The sequence below is a fragment of the Oxyura jamaicensis genome, chromosome Z (assembly GCF_011077185.1).
Source record: "Oxyura jamaicensis isolate SHBP4307 breed ruddy duck chromosome Z, BPBGC_Ojam_1.0, whole genome shotgun sequence".
Lineage (NCBI taxonomy): Eukaryota > Metazoa > Chordata > Aves > Anseriformes > Anatidae > Oxyura > Oxyura jamaicensis.
Window position 1 is genome coordinate 49669411 of NC_048926.1, and position 15062 is coordinate 49684472.

Sequence of the window (15062 nt, forward strand, 5' to 3'; positions counted from 1 at the left end):
AGAGGTGTACCATATGACGTCTTGGCTCAGCAATAAAGGCTGGGGTGGAAAGAGGTTGGGGAGGGCATCATTCTGAGTTATGGCATTCGTCTTCCCAAGGAACTGTTATGCATGATTTCTGATTCTCTCCCCTATTCCACTGGAGCAACTGAGCAAACAGTTGTGTGGTGCTTAGCTGCCTACTGGAGTTAAACCACAATGGAGATACTGATAATTCACATGACCTTATTTTAAGTGCTATACATTTAAAATATATGACTAAATAGTTATCAGCAGGAATCTTGTGAAATTCAGCATGAATGAACACCAGTTCCGTCTTTTAGGACAGATTTGACCTTATTCTGGCAATAAGAGACGATCACATCAACCTCATCACCTGTCATGGAAGGGGCATGTTACTAAGTTGATACTGTCCTGATCTCCAAATTCTAGTCCAGTTCTGTTATTTACTTTTTCTTCTGCCTTTGCTTGAAGTTTTGAATTCTAATCTTCTTCTGTCACTGACTTGAAATATAAATTTTGGCCAGGAGATTTATGCTCAGGTATTCTTAAGTAGCATTCAGTTCTGGGAGTGTATATGTCTATGATGAATAATAACCTTGGAGTTTCAAAACTAGTGGCTGTATTTTAAGTTTTTGACATAACCCACAATTTAAAGCCTAGCTTTCAATTGCAACATCTACAAAACAAACAATTGCAGTTACATTCAAATATAAATGCATGAAAAATGTTTGACAGAAGCATAAATACTGCTTTTTTTTTCCCCTCTAGCTATGTTACACAGCTAAAATTAGTGTGTAAATAAACCTTTTTTTTTTTTTTTTTATTTAACTAAATTCTAAATTGCAGCTACCCCAATTTGGCATACACTGAATGTGTTCCCGATAGCTATATATCTACTTATCTACCAAATATTTATATTCTATATCCTTTATATAAAGGGAAAAAATGAGGAGGGGAAAAACAGGGAAGAGAGAGAAGCCCTGTACAATATAGAGATGATCTGGACTTTAAGGCACATGAGATTCCATTTTCTTTCAAATTCACAGTTTCATATGCACTCAGGAGAAGAATTCCATAGATACGTCATTAAAACTGTAAATTCACAATTATTAATAACTAAAGGCTCATACATAGAAACTATAAATTAAGAAATGCAGACTTACCACCAGCATATGCTCTTATATCTTTTCGTTATGCACCACTCAAAGGCACCAAAAGCATACTGCTCTTAGCAAGAGTGACTTAATTCTATAAAATTTTAAAATTCAGTTAGTATTTCTAATCCACTGTTATAACAGAATGTCAATTTTTACATTACACATGTGATAGTCAGTTTTAAACCTGTTTTCAAGATGCACTAGGTTCACAGAATCATAGAATGGTCTGAGTTGGAAGGGACTTTAAAGATTGTCTAGTTCCTACACCCCTGCCACGGGTTGGGGCACCTTCTATTAGACTAGGTTGCCCAAAGCCCCATTCCAGCTGACCTTGATCACTACTAGGGATGGAGCATCCACAACTTCTCTGAGAAACCTATTCCAGTGCCTCACTACCTTCATAGTGAAGATTTTCTTCCTAATATCTAATCTAAACCTACCTTCTTTTGATTTAAAATCATTACCTCTTGTTCTATCACTATACATCCTGGTAAAGAGTCTCTTCTCATCTTTCTTGTAGACCATCTTTATGTTCTCCACTGTAAATTCTCCCTGGAATCTTCTCCTCTCTCGGCGAAAGAACTCCAACCCTTTCAGCTTCTCTTCACAGGAGAGGCTCTCTATCCCTCTCACCATCCTTATGGCCTGGACTTGCTCCACCAGGTCCACATTCTTATGTTGGGAGCCCCAGAGCTGAACGCGGTACTGCAGATGAGGTCTCATGCGAGAGGAGTAGAAGGGGAGAATAATGTCTCTTGACCTGCTGGCCATGCTTCTTTTGATGCAGCCCAGGATATAGTTGGCTTTCTGGACTACAAGCAAACATTGACAGCTCATATTGAGCTTTTCATCCACCAGTGGTTTCAAGTACTTCTCCTGCTTTCAATCCACTCATCATCCAGTCTGTACTGATGTTTGGGATTGCCCTGAGCTGGGTGCAAAGCTCTGCCTTGTTGGACTACATGAGGTTCACATGGGCCCACCTCTCAAGCCTGTAACATTCCTCTGGATGATATCCCTTCCCTCTGAAGTATGAACCGCACCAGTCAGCTTGGTGTAATCTGCAAACTTGCTTCAATCCCACCATCCATGTCACCCCTGAAGACATTAAACACTAGCAGTCTCAGTACAAGCCCCTAAAGATCACCACTCATTACTGGTCTCCACCTGAACACTGAGACATTGACCACAACTCTTCAGATACAGCCATCCAGCTAATTCCTTTCCCACTGAGTGATCCATCCACCAGATCCATGCCTCTCCAGTTTAGAGACAAGGATGTTGTGTGGGATCATATCACAAATCCAGGTGGATGACACCCGTTGCTCTTTCCTTGTCTACCATTGCCATTACTCTCAATGTATATTCAAGAACGTGAACGTAATATTCAAGAAACTTAATAAAACAGATTTTTAAACTAACCTAAATTCAAAATTATGTATTTGCTCAAGGTAACTATGCAAGGATTGACTAACACTAAGAATATAAAGACAGCTATTGTCAAGCCAGACTTCATCAGTGGTGCAGCTATCAAATATGCATAATATCCACAGCTGCACATAAGATATACTCTGCAATCGTAAATAAAACAAGTGTACTTACAACCTCAAATGCCTAAAACAATACAGATTTTATGACCATGACCATGTCACAAAAGAAAACATCACCTATTCTGCCAGCTCACCAAATAATAAATTCCTGGTCTGTCTCTCACCATTTCTCCCTTCATTCCATAGCTCCTACTCTATTATCTCATATCTCACAACTGATTACTACAGCTATTTAGATTCTGAAGTTTTTCTTACCACCTAAACAGTTTTATTTCTACCACAGAAGAAACAGAAGCTCGGAAGAAAGGCTAGAAAGACTTAAAGAATTTCTATTAAGCTGAATTGATAAAACAGTTATGTTTTGCTCACAAACCTTGCCTAACATGGAGTATTTATTGTTTGTAAAGAAAAAAGATACAAAAGAACGTCCTATGTCTCACTCAAAGTCATTGTGCTCATGCCAACTACAATTAAGCTATGATACAACAGTAAGAGGGTAACCATATTATAGCTATGATCAGAGTAGACTTCCTCAATTTTAGAAAGTTAAAAGGAAAGACAAATGAGATTATTGTTACAGATAAGTCATTTTATGGATGCAAGTGATCAACTACTGTGGTAACGCTCAAAACTCAGTCTGCTCTGGTCAATATATGCTCAATAAAGCAAGATACAAAACAGTATACCCTCTCTGCCTGAACTCTAAGGATCAAGATCTAATTTCAAAGTAATTTATATCAATGCCAACACTGTGATCATATATATAAATATATATGAATACATATATATATATACATATATATATACATATATATATACACATATATATATACATATATGTATATATATATATAATGAGACATTATATAATCAAGATTCTGCTTTTATGGGGTGTAGAAAGATACACTGCCTATATCTTTAGGTTGCAAGATCAATTGTTACACCCCCCCCCCAAAAAAAAATTAATAAATTTTTATCTATAGATAGATAGATAGATATAGATATAAATAATGAATAAATGGAGCTGGAGCTAATAAAAAGAAAGCAACCTAGAAAGCAATGTCTGTGCAAAAGTCATGAAACAGCCACCTGGTTTTATTCCTCTGTAGATATTTCACTTCAGGAAACACACTAGGACTATCTTCCAGGAACTGAAAAACTTAGTATGTATGTGCACAATTGTATCCATTTAAATCTATAAACCCTCTTCTACTGCTAACACCCTAATGTGCATTACTTAATGCAAGTAAGCTTATTAGGTAAAGAGCAAATTAAGCAAGACCACAACTAAACTTTGTCCTTAAAAGTATTTGTACAAAACTGGCTTTATGCTCCCTGCACATGCCAAGAGTAAGAACTCACCCTCTACCCACTGCTGTATCTCAGAATAACAGGCATTCAGCTTTTTCTTGTACCTTACCATGTCCCTTTTTTTTTTTCTCTGTCCCTCATCTTCAAAAGACAAGTGAAGCACTTCATATGAGAAGCCTTGAAGCAGAGCTATACCTGAGTTTCCGAGGTTATAGTTTGATTGCCAGGCTGATCAGTGCTAACGTGATTAAAAGAGCACTGAGGAGCTTAAGCAGATCTGAAGAGGAGCTTAATATTTTATTTAAAAGATGGCACTTGCTCTAGCCATTACTTGAATACTTCAAGCCAGCACCCTCTTAAGCCCAGAGGACATAACAGGATATTTACATGGTACTGAATCATGAAAGAGTTGTTCTCAGCTGAATTAACAACATCACATACAGTAACATCCATATTTTCTTTAACACACTGTTATCTAAATAAGCTTGACCTGACTCGACCCAGTTAAACTTCTGACATCTAATGAGAACTTAAGGTAGCGCAGCTGAGATCATAAAACAGGCATATGCAATTGTTGGAGGATAATCACACAGAAAATAAATCACTTCACAAGTCAGTTTTGGGCACATTTCTACATTTTTGGATGCAAAACTCATTCAGAAAATAATTCTGAACAATGTACTTACAGACCCAAGAAAAACATTCACAGCACGGTCTTCCAACAGATTTTACTTGTATTCACTTACGTGCAGATACACATATTACTAGTAACTAATGTCATGATATTGATTTATCATATGTATACATATGTTCTACAATTAACATTAAAAATAAAAAGTTTTTTTTTTTTTTTTTAAATAGTGCTTCTTTGCTTTTCTATGCCATAACTAGAAGTGATAGAAATAACCGAGAACACCAGATTGTCCGGGCAATGACAGTTTAACAATAAAAGGTTAACTCAACTGCTAATACAACCCAGATGTATATGTGATTTTAAATCTAATATAGATATTTTGTACTATTGATTTATAAAAGTTTGACCAACTGCTCTCTGGATATGCAGTATAACTCACATATGAACATGCTAAGCATATTTCACACTATTTCCATTACATTCCTGCTTCTGCTAAACAAGGAGCAACCAACCGCCCCTTTATGTCCCTAAAGGCATCAGTGAGAGACCTGAATAAAGCAAGGAAAGGCACACACTCTACAGAAGAACTTTTACAAACATCCCACTCTCCCCTAAAATTCAATTGGCTTTCACTCATCCCTTTCTTCTGTCTTTGTCCCATAGCAAAGAGAGGTGTGCATCTCTCCTGTGCTACCTCCACAGTTTCACAAACTTGCTCTGACATATCCTCAGCTACCAGCAACACCACAAAGACCTCTCTAACACCAGATACTTCCTATTGTTTCCTTTCCATTTCCCAGCTCCTCCACTTTTAATGGTATTGCATCTTGGAAATCATGGATGCTTCTGCCTTTTTTTTTTTTTTTTTCCCATCACAACCTATCATTAGCTACCAAAATTAATTTCCATTCTTGCAGGTCTGAGACTTTTTTTTTAAAGGAAAGACAAAAAACTGTTCTTAAAAAAAAAAAAAAGTACTGCAACATAGAGAACGTATGCTCACTTTAAAAATCCTGACTCATTTGCTATAGAATATACAACTGGTACACCTAATGAGATATGTATAAAAGTCAGTGGAGGACTTGGAGAAAATACTAATACCACTAGCCTTAACAGAAACAGATGAGAGAGGCTCAGTGCTCTGCCACTCTGCCTCTTCCTTTTAAAGCAGCTACATCAAATTTTAGAGTGAAAACATAAAAAATAGTAATAAATTACTCATTTATTTAGTGGACTTACTCATTTTTGTGATGTAACATCTCTCTTCAATGTCTTGCCAACTAACCTTGATAATTTTTTATTTATTAATTAGAAGGGGTAGAGATCTTGAGTGACTCATAATAATCTCATTTTTTTAAATAAAGCTACACTGGAGATAGCATATTTCTCATTTTTAATTATGTCTTGGAGATATATTACAAAGGATGTGTTTGTATGGAAACTAAGCAACTTAAGAGAACAGAGGGCTATTATGACCAGGATTGGATCACAAATCAAACCTGTCTCAGGATGGAGTGATTACATGATTACAGGAGAGCTCTTAGAAGGAGAAAGGAATCATTACCACATGGTCTGCGGCATCTTGGCCCAACATCTCACATACCATGCCACAGCATTTGACATTAAAGGAAACAAAGATCTTTATAGTTCAAACGTTGTCTTGGCCCAAATCAAAACTGATTTTCTAAATCTTGCTGCTCTGTGCTAACACTACTGTTCCTATGTTTAAAAGATTTATCCTTATTATCAAATAAGGGTTCTCAGATACACAAAACAAAAATCCACCCAAATGCTGTTTCAGCCAGAAAGGTAAATATCAATAGCAGCAGACTGCCGTCTCAGAACTCAAGAAGGAAAATAAACAAAAAGTTTTTAGTCTTTTATCTTTATATAGATCTTTGTTGGTTTGTATTTCTTAATGATGCTAATCAAACATTTAATGTGATGCCATCTCCAGTTCTCATTTTCTTTATGGAAAAATAAAAATGAACTATATTTAGTAGCTCTGTTTGTAAAATAACTTGTTGCTCAGGTAGGATAAAGCAATGTTATAAACAGTACTTTGATTGTACCTATATGCCAGTTATTCCAGCTGCTCATAGTCACAGTCTTGGTTTTAATTTTCTATGGCTTCTCTTTTTAACCCTTTTTAACTGCCATGTTGGATACCACACTTCTGAGCGGCCTGGCTGCCCTCATCTCCTCTTTCCCATGGTCATGCTGCCACATACCTCCACGAGGAGCAAACCTGACTTAGATTCAACCTGTGCACTGAAAGAAAGGGCAGTCTTCCAGAAGCACTACCATCCTTCACGCGTTCTTCTACCACATGCAGAATTGCAAAACCCAAATTTTGGTCTAACATTTTATTTTTCCAGGTTTATTTCTGTTTTTCTTCAAAGAAACCTACTTTTGAAACAGATCAAAGCTGTTTTCCATTCAGGGCTGACACTACCACACATGCCTTACCTAATCCATCCATTTCTACTGAGTTTGATATTGCTTGTTTAATGATGTTTAAAACACAAATAAAACATAGCAAGTTAAAGTCAACTAAGCAAAGCTCTGGGAACCTGTGACCTCTCCATAACAGATAATCACAGAGTACCCTCATTAACAATGCAATACTAGGCAGACTGTGTAAGTAGTATTTTAGCATTTTAAAGAGGTAACTGAAAAAATAAAAAAAATAAAAAATAAAAAATAAAATAGTGATTTTCCACATCTTTGTGTCCTGAATTAGCCCTATTTTTTTATAAAGAGGGAATCTAAACATATAATTTATTGCATATATGTGTTATCTCTTTCACTGAAGGATCCCAAGAAGCTGGGTGTCTAGGGTGCAGTGCATTCTTTATTTTATCCTGGCAGCTTTCGGTACAATCTTATTTAATTTTATATATCCTTCTTTTGCAATGTCAAACTTTAGCCCTTATGTATCAAATGGACCATGAATATTGCTAATGATCTTTCTCTTTCCCTTTCTCTAAAAAACCATTAGCACTCTCTGTGATCAAAAGGGAATGTGCAGAATTTTAGGACAATGGACATTTTCTTTATTTCATTGGTATCATTCCAGTACAATTTCATTCTGCTTGTTCTGAGACAATTTGCAAAGTCAGACTACTCTCAGTGGTTCAGCTTTGCAGAGACTCTAAGTGTCCTGAACTTAAGAGTCTCGTGGGTTTAGAGTATCTTAAACATCTACACCCATCTACGCATCTTCATGTGTCATTTTCCTGGTTTAAGTTAATACTACTCATCTTCAAAACATATTTTTTGTCAGAAGTAAAAATCTGATACATTTCATGTAATGGTGCTTCAAATTTGTTCAGAATCTTATAAAGTACCAAGTAAGCATTCCATGAGCAAAAGATGTCACATACGTTTTTTTGTTTTGTTTTGTTTTCACACCCTAATTTGTTTCAGTTTTATTGTAAAATAGGGCATTATCATCAAAATGTTTGTTAACATATCATCATCCAATAATAGTTGGCATGTCTCTTCATGATGCCTTTTGCAGTCACTGGCACTATTGCTACAGACAGTGCAAAAAATCTGTGATTACTTGAATATAATCTACTGACCAGATTTTGAAATATATAGTTTTGAAAGGCAATGAGGACTAAAAATAAAAATAATAATAAAAAATAAAAAATAAAAAAATAAAAAAGACAAAAGACTGATAAGCACCATACACTTTCTAGAATGGGCCCTTCCTTGGATTGGATAGAAGATATAGTATGACTCGATCCCACTCAACTCACTGGGAAAATGCACATTGTAAACAGTATTTGACATTAACTCTTCAAAAGGGATTTAGATTACCATAAATATGCCCTTGTACATTTGCATTCCTATCCAGTGAAATTACTAAACCACACAGATGAATGTCAAAGCTTCTCCCTCATCAATTAACCCAATGTAGCTTAGTAGCTGTCTGTTTAGATAGATCTCCATGAAAATTCTGTTAGACAACCAGCTAAGCACTGCAGTGAACAGCATAGCTGTATGGAGCTGCATTCTCCTGTCCCTCCTCTGTGTAATGTTTGCTCCTGTTTGCATTTCCTAACACTCTAAACATATCTCATTGCTTTAGGTATGACAGAGAAAATAAATAAATAAATAAATAAATTACAATTCTTTCTGTACGTAGCTGTTAGCTGTTCTCTATTTATTGCAGACTGCTTCAGTTAAAGGAAAAGGAAAAGAGGAAGAAGTGAAAGAAAAAAGGAAAAAAAGACACTGGTGAAATCTCTGTTCAACACCTAGTTACAGAGTACTATGTAAGCAATTCAGTGCTAAGAAACAATGGTATTAAATGTCTCTGAAATGAAGGAAGTAGGTGATAAAGAACACATCTGTGGTATTTACAGCTGTCTTCTGAGAAATGTAGTGAGACTACTTCAAGTTCCATGCTAGCAGCAAAGCAGATTGCTGGCAGAACCAGTAGCCAAATTTCTTAATTCTATGCCCACAGAAAGCTTCTGCTACAACATGCTCTAAAAGAATCACCAGTTGTAAGTTGATTTATATTACCAGTTAAAAATAAAACTGTTCAACAACTTTTTTTTTTTTCTTATTTCAGATATCATGGCAAAACACAAGCAAGCAGTAGAAACAACTATTTAAATAATTAATGGTCTGGTTCTGCAGTTCATCTCTTTCACAACAGCAGTCTCACTGGCATCAGCAGGACTTCTTGCATCCTGGTGTTCGGCTAATGATGAACAACAAGCAGGCAGTCAGCATACAGATGGTGAATTCTTGGAAACTTCTCCTTATTAATCTTCCCACAGCACCAGTATAGAAGCCCAAAACATACTCAGAAAATCCCATTGAGCTACAAAAGGATGTAAAAAACCCCAAGTGTTTTACCAAGGAGTTAGAAAGGGCTGTCAGCATTGATCATGTGAGCTCTGAGATTACACTGAGGTTACAGAATCAGAATCACAGAATGGTTTACGTTGGAATGGACCTTAAATACCATCCAGTTCCAACCTCCCTGCCATGGGCAGGGACAACTTCCACTACCCCAGGCTGCTTAATGCCCCATCCCGCCTGGCCTGTTGTTGTTGTTGTTGTGGTTGGTGGTGGTGGTTGGTTGGTTGGTTGGTTGGTTGGTGTTTTATTGTTGTTGTTGCTGTTTTTCAGTTTGAATGTTATCACGTGATGGAGTTTCTTTACACTCCATATGCATATCATCTTTAGTTTGATTAGAAAATATCCATCATTTTATGTTTCCTTCATTTCACAAGATTGGTGGTCAGATGAAGCCAGTGTTGACAGACAGAATTTGATTAGCAGTTATCATGGGGTACAACTCTAATTTTCACTATAATAATATTGATAATAATATGTGAATAATCAGATTCATATGATTAACATATGTTACAATCCCCATTATCATCCCCCCACACTGCCTTTGACAAATAACTCAAGAAAAAAAAAAAGGCTTTAATGTTGTGCTGTATATTACATGTTTCAACCAACTGCAACCAGTGAACCACTCAAAATACATCTAGATCCCACTCCAAGGGGAGAAGGTGCCTAAAATATCTGTAAGAGTATTCCTCTAACTTTCTGCCTAGAAAAGGGGCAATTAGAGGACCTTTCTTCTATTTCTTCAATGTCACTGGCATGTCAGGCCTCTCCATGCCTTACCTATGAAGCTGGAACCACCACTAACATCCTAACTTGGATGGCACCACGACTTTGTTTTTTTTTTCTTTTACTGAAGATGCTGTACCTTTTCACAAAACTAGTCCTACAGCAAAATTTCCCATCAGCTATGCATCTGCATTGCCACGTATTATATCAAGCCAAACCTTTTCTATTGGCCTTTACCATTCTTCAGACTTAACTCCTGTGTATCACAGTCGCTGTCATCTGTCAGTCTACAGTTACTTTGCTTGCTAAATAAATAGATTCACTAAAAGGCTACTAGCTACAAAGCAGAAAAGAAGAAGGGTTTAAGTTTTGTTGTTAGAGACTGTATTTTACACTGAAAAGAAAAATTTATGAGTGGAATCTGAATGACACAATGTGTCTTATTGCTCACTTCTTTGATTTTGCAAAGTGTATGCAGTCTAGAAACCCTAGTTCAAAGTTTGCAAGATTTTAAAATGAGCATCCATGTAAGACATTCATACTACATTTTCTCTGAAATTTCATTATATTTTAAATGGAATTTAGATTGTAATGGAGGTAACCACAATAAAATACTTGTAGGGTCAAGTTTTAATGGATTTTGTATCTTAAAACAAAAAATGTAGACTGAACTATTGCTTGGCTTTTCTTGCAGGGAAAAGGGCTAAAGGAAGCAGGATGGAATATGCAATGTATGTATGATGTTTTTTCAAGACTCTTGGAAACAGAGCAACTTGCATATGTAATAGAGCCTGAGCAATGACTGCATAAAGAATGACAAATAACTTAAGATTTTTTATGACAACTTTTACATAATAGCACTGTGCAAATTTTTAACTATGTGCCTGATGCAGCAACACTCTCAAGAAGAACAGCTGCTTAACCATTTCACTGCAAACAAGACTAGGCAGTTGACGATCATGACAACACTGGTCAACATCAGCAACAGTTTTCAATTTTATTTGAGATACGTAGAATAGCATTTGTATTTCAGCTGCAGCTTTCTGAATGGGGAACATGATCTGAGCATGTGTATGCTTAGACTGCTGGTAGGCTGAAAGTAATCTGGTACTCCCAGGAAAAATCTGACTGATTCAAAAATCACTAACAGGACTCCTAGGGCACTGGGGTCTACTTAAACAACATGCATCAATTTATACATCAAGTCATGGGAATTACAGATACACAACGATGTACTAAATTTTTGAGCAGACATTTCTGATAATTATTTCTTACTACCAATTTCTTTGCAAAGATTTTCTCCAACCTCATTTTGCCCACATGCAATGTAGAAGAAATTAAAATTCTAACCAGAACAAGGAGTACAGAAGTCAAATGCTTCTGCAGAATATAAAAAGCCTTTATCTGACTGCTTCCAAACCACCCTCAGTTGACTTTCAATATTTTTCTCCACAATTAATTCTGCTACCATGATTTGGAAAATTTGACAAAACGTCAATAATTAGATGCCAACCACTTACAGCTGTGTGAAACTTGGCGGTTTCACTTTGCAGGAGCGCAGGCAAATATTTTATTTGGTGTCAATCCATATATGTTCCCTCTCCACCACTTTCAGTTTGGGTTTTGAGTTTTGAATAAGTCCAAACAGGCAAATGAATAGGCAGTCAAAATTTCCACATTTTACCTGGTCTCATTTCACAACCATGCAAATAAAAACCAGGCAGGCATATCTTCATGAATTAACAATGGAACAAGTTAGATGTTCAAGTTTGGAAAGAAATACAAGAAATTATCTACCATGTGATTGTGGAGATTTTCACCCAACCACCACCAAAAAAAAAATACAACCAGGGTCATGATGACGTTAACCCCCCCCCAGAACTCTTTGTATTCTATGTTCTGTAAGTGCTGCAGGCGTGTGTATTTATAATGCTACATAAAGGCCCAAAATGAGAATAATAGTAATAATAATTGTTTTTGTTTTAAATCCTGCCAGCATTTTACATCATCCCAGCTGCTTTCTACTCTTTCCATCCACCCCCGAGTATCATGGGATTGCAGCTCACTGGATCACCACTGCTGTTCTCAGTGTGCCCAATTCTGGTCTTTATCTGGTAAAAATCAGGAGTGATCTAACAGAAATTACAGCAGGTGAAACCTTATTTCAAATAGGTGAGGTAAAGCCAAATGTTCCTGAAGGAAAAACTATTCAAAAGGTCTGACTCTACTGACATTTCTTTTGATAACATATTCATTGTGCACGTCAATTGAGAAAATTGAAGGAAAGGAGGGTATGGAGACCCAAATCCAACTAACTATGGGTACTCCATGTGGGGAAAAGTTACAGGGTACTGCAAAAAGGACAAAGGGATGAAAGAATTGAAAGAAAAGAAAGAATGAAGATGAGAAGGCAGACATAAGATACTGGTAGAAAGACAAAAGTCTGAAATCTGAGATGTAGAAGATGAGGAGGGGGACAGAATTTAGAATGGTAACTTCAATATGGGGATGAAAATGAGGAAAAAAATGTTTGATATATGTACTGGAGAAGAGATGATAATACTGGGAAAAGGAAAGGTGAGTGAACATGGCGCGTAATTACAGGTACATGCTGAGGACCAAAACAGAATTAGAGATATAGATGAGAAAATTTGAAGGAACAGTAGCATTGGAATAAAAAAGAGATCAAAGGAAAAAAAGCATGGAACTGAGAGACAAAAGTTCATCTGGAAATGCAACAAAGAATGTGAAACGTTTACAGGCTAAAGGCAGAAAGATTTGAGAAAAAATTATGAATAGGTTAAAAAATTGCGAATAGCAAAATGGTTAAAAATAAGGACGAGTAGAGGTATGATCCAAGAGGATATGAAGGACCTCAGGAAAGAGTTGTGAGTAAAAAACAGCAGATGAAGATGACACTGGGATGAAGACCTTGGTGCTGCCCCTGCAAGGTCATCTTACCAATCCACCACAGGTGCTGAAGGAAGCGAAGGAGCCTGGGTAGCGAAGAACAGCACCGCTGTAGTAACAAGCTCTCTCAGGCTGCAGTTGTGCAGCACCAGGTGGGCTTTTGCCATCTCCCCCAAGCCGTTCCTCCACAGCAAAGCCAGGAGCCAGGAAGCGGCTGTCCCTCTTGAGCAGCAGGTAGAGCTCCCGAGCAAAGGCCGGGATCCTCAGCAGCACTTCATCTCCATCCTCGGCTGGAGGTGGTGGCGGGGGGGACGGTGCTGGTGGCAACTGAGAGGCGGCACCGGACCCCTGGGGCAGGGGGGACCAGTGGTAAAACTCCTGAGACTCATACTCATCCTCGGTGTCCTCTTCTTCTGCTGCCTCCCCTGCAGCCTGCCCCTGCCCCTCCACCGAGGAGGAGACGGAGCGCACTTCCCGAGAGCTGCCTGCCACTGGGCTGGGTGTGATAGGGGCGCTGGGGGTGCTGCTCCGGTTTCCACAGCTGGGGTCAGTGCTGCAGCCGCCCCCTCCACCACTGCCGCCCGCTGGCTCTTGCTGGCCCCTGCTCCAGAGTGCAGGGAAGACAATCTCCCACTCCTCGGAGTCTTCCGAAGCATGGAGACCTGTGGGAAGGCCAGCAGAGGCTTTAAATGAGCAGGGCACCCAGCAGCATGCAGTGCCAGCCAGAAACCTGCGCTATGCCTCCCACAACATGCTCCTTTGGGCTCCCAGCCTACCAAGTACACAACCCAAAACACAATGGGCTCTGTTTGGCCCTTCCATCCTGACCTTAGATAGAGCAAACGGGCTAGATGCTAGATGTCTCTGTGCCTGCCTGTTCAGGGGGATCTGGGACAGAACACTGTCCTGGTTAACACAGAGAGAGATGGCACTCAAACCAGGCAGAAGGTGTGTTTGTGCCAGCAGCTGGGTATGTTCTTTGTGGCCATCACCACCACGCAAAAAGTTGCACAGAACTTTCTTCATTTAGATAGAAAAGTGGCAACTTTTCCATATATATATATATATATATGGATATATATATATATGGATATGGATATATATTAGCACGGAAAAGCTGAGGGAAAATAAATAAATTTGAAAATTTCAACCTTGCTCTCAGCACGTTCCGCAAAACCCGCCGATTTCAAAACTGTAGCCAAATGCACTCGCTCTCCAAAGCTACACGCTTGCGAGTGCACGTACAATTGGCAGACCCGTGCACACGCTGCATCACCGGCACCGTAACCAAACTCAGCTACCACTAACGATGCCTGTGTACTACGCGCACCATTATCACAATTTAACCAAAACTCGCGGCGTACTTTTCATATAAAAGCGCGCACACAGCCCCCATCGGCCTGAGACACCGGGCGGCTTTACGCTCATCCCCAGGCGCTCGGCAAGCCGCACGGCGATGACAGGGCTGCAGGAAACCCGCGTCTCCCGCGCGGTGGGTGACGGCCGCTCGCACGGGACGGGAGCTGCCGCTCGGGCGCCCAGCAGCGGGCAGGCACCGGGGGCTACTGGCACCGGGGGCTACCGGCGGCTGGCCCGGGGCTCGTCCCCGTGGCGCGGAAGGCGCGCACTTACCTGCGGCCAGCCCGCTTGACAGCACGCACAGCTGGTAGAAAACGCAGCAGACGCGGCTCAGGCGCATCCTCCCGCCCGTCCCCATCGGCCCCGCTGCCGGCGGGGCGCCCCGGGCCGGGCCGGGCCGGGCCGGGCAGGGCAGGGCAGGGCAACGCAGGGCAGGTCAGAGCCGGCGGGCGAGTGCAGAGCCCCGCGGAGCGCGGCCACCTGAGCGCCGCGGCACGGGCAGCGCGGGACGCGCAGCGCCCGCGGCGC

At 39.5% G+C, this 15062-nt stretch overlaps 1 protein-coding gene across 2 annotated transcripts in view; it reads right to left on the reverse strand.

Moving 5' to 3' along the window:
• ADAMTS19 (ADAM metallopeptidase with thrombospondin type 1 motif 19) overlaps positions 1–15056 on the reverse strand; it is a 166724-nt gene extending 151668 nt beyond the window's left edge. For both annotated transcript variants that reach the window (XM_035310269.1, XM_035310268.1), the window contains exons 1-2: positions 14808–15056; positions 13227–13837 (exon numbers count right to left, since the gene is read on the reverse strand). In XM_035310269.1, coding sequence (XP_035166160.1) covers positions 13227–13837; positions 14808–14892 — 696 coding nt within the window. In that variant the 5' untranslated portion in view covers positions 14893–15056. The remainder of the gene's footprint in view (positions 1–13226; positions 13838–14807) is intronic.
• Positions 15057–15062: the final 6 nt, after the last annotated feature.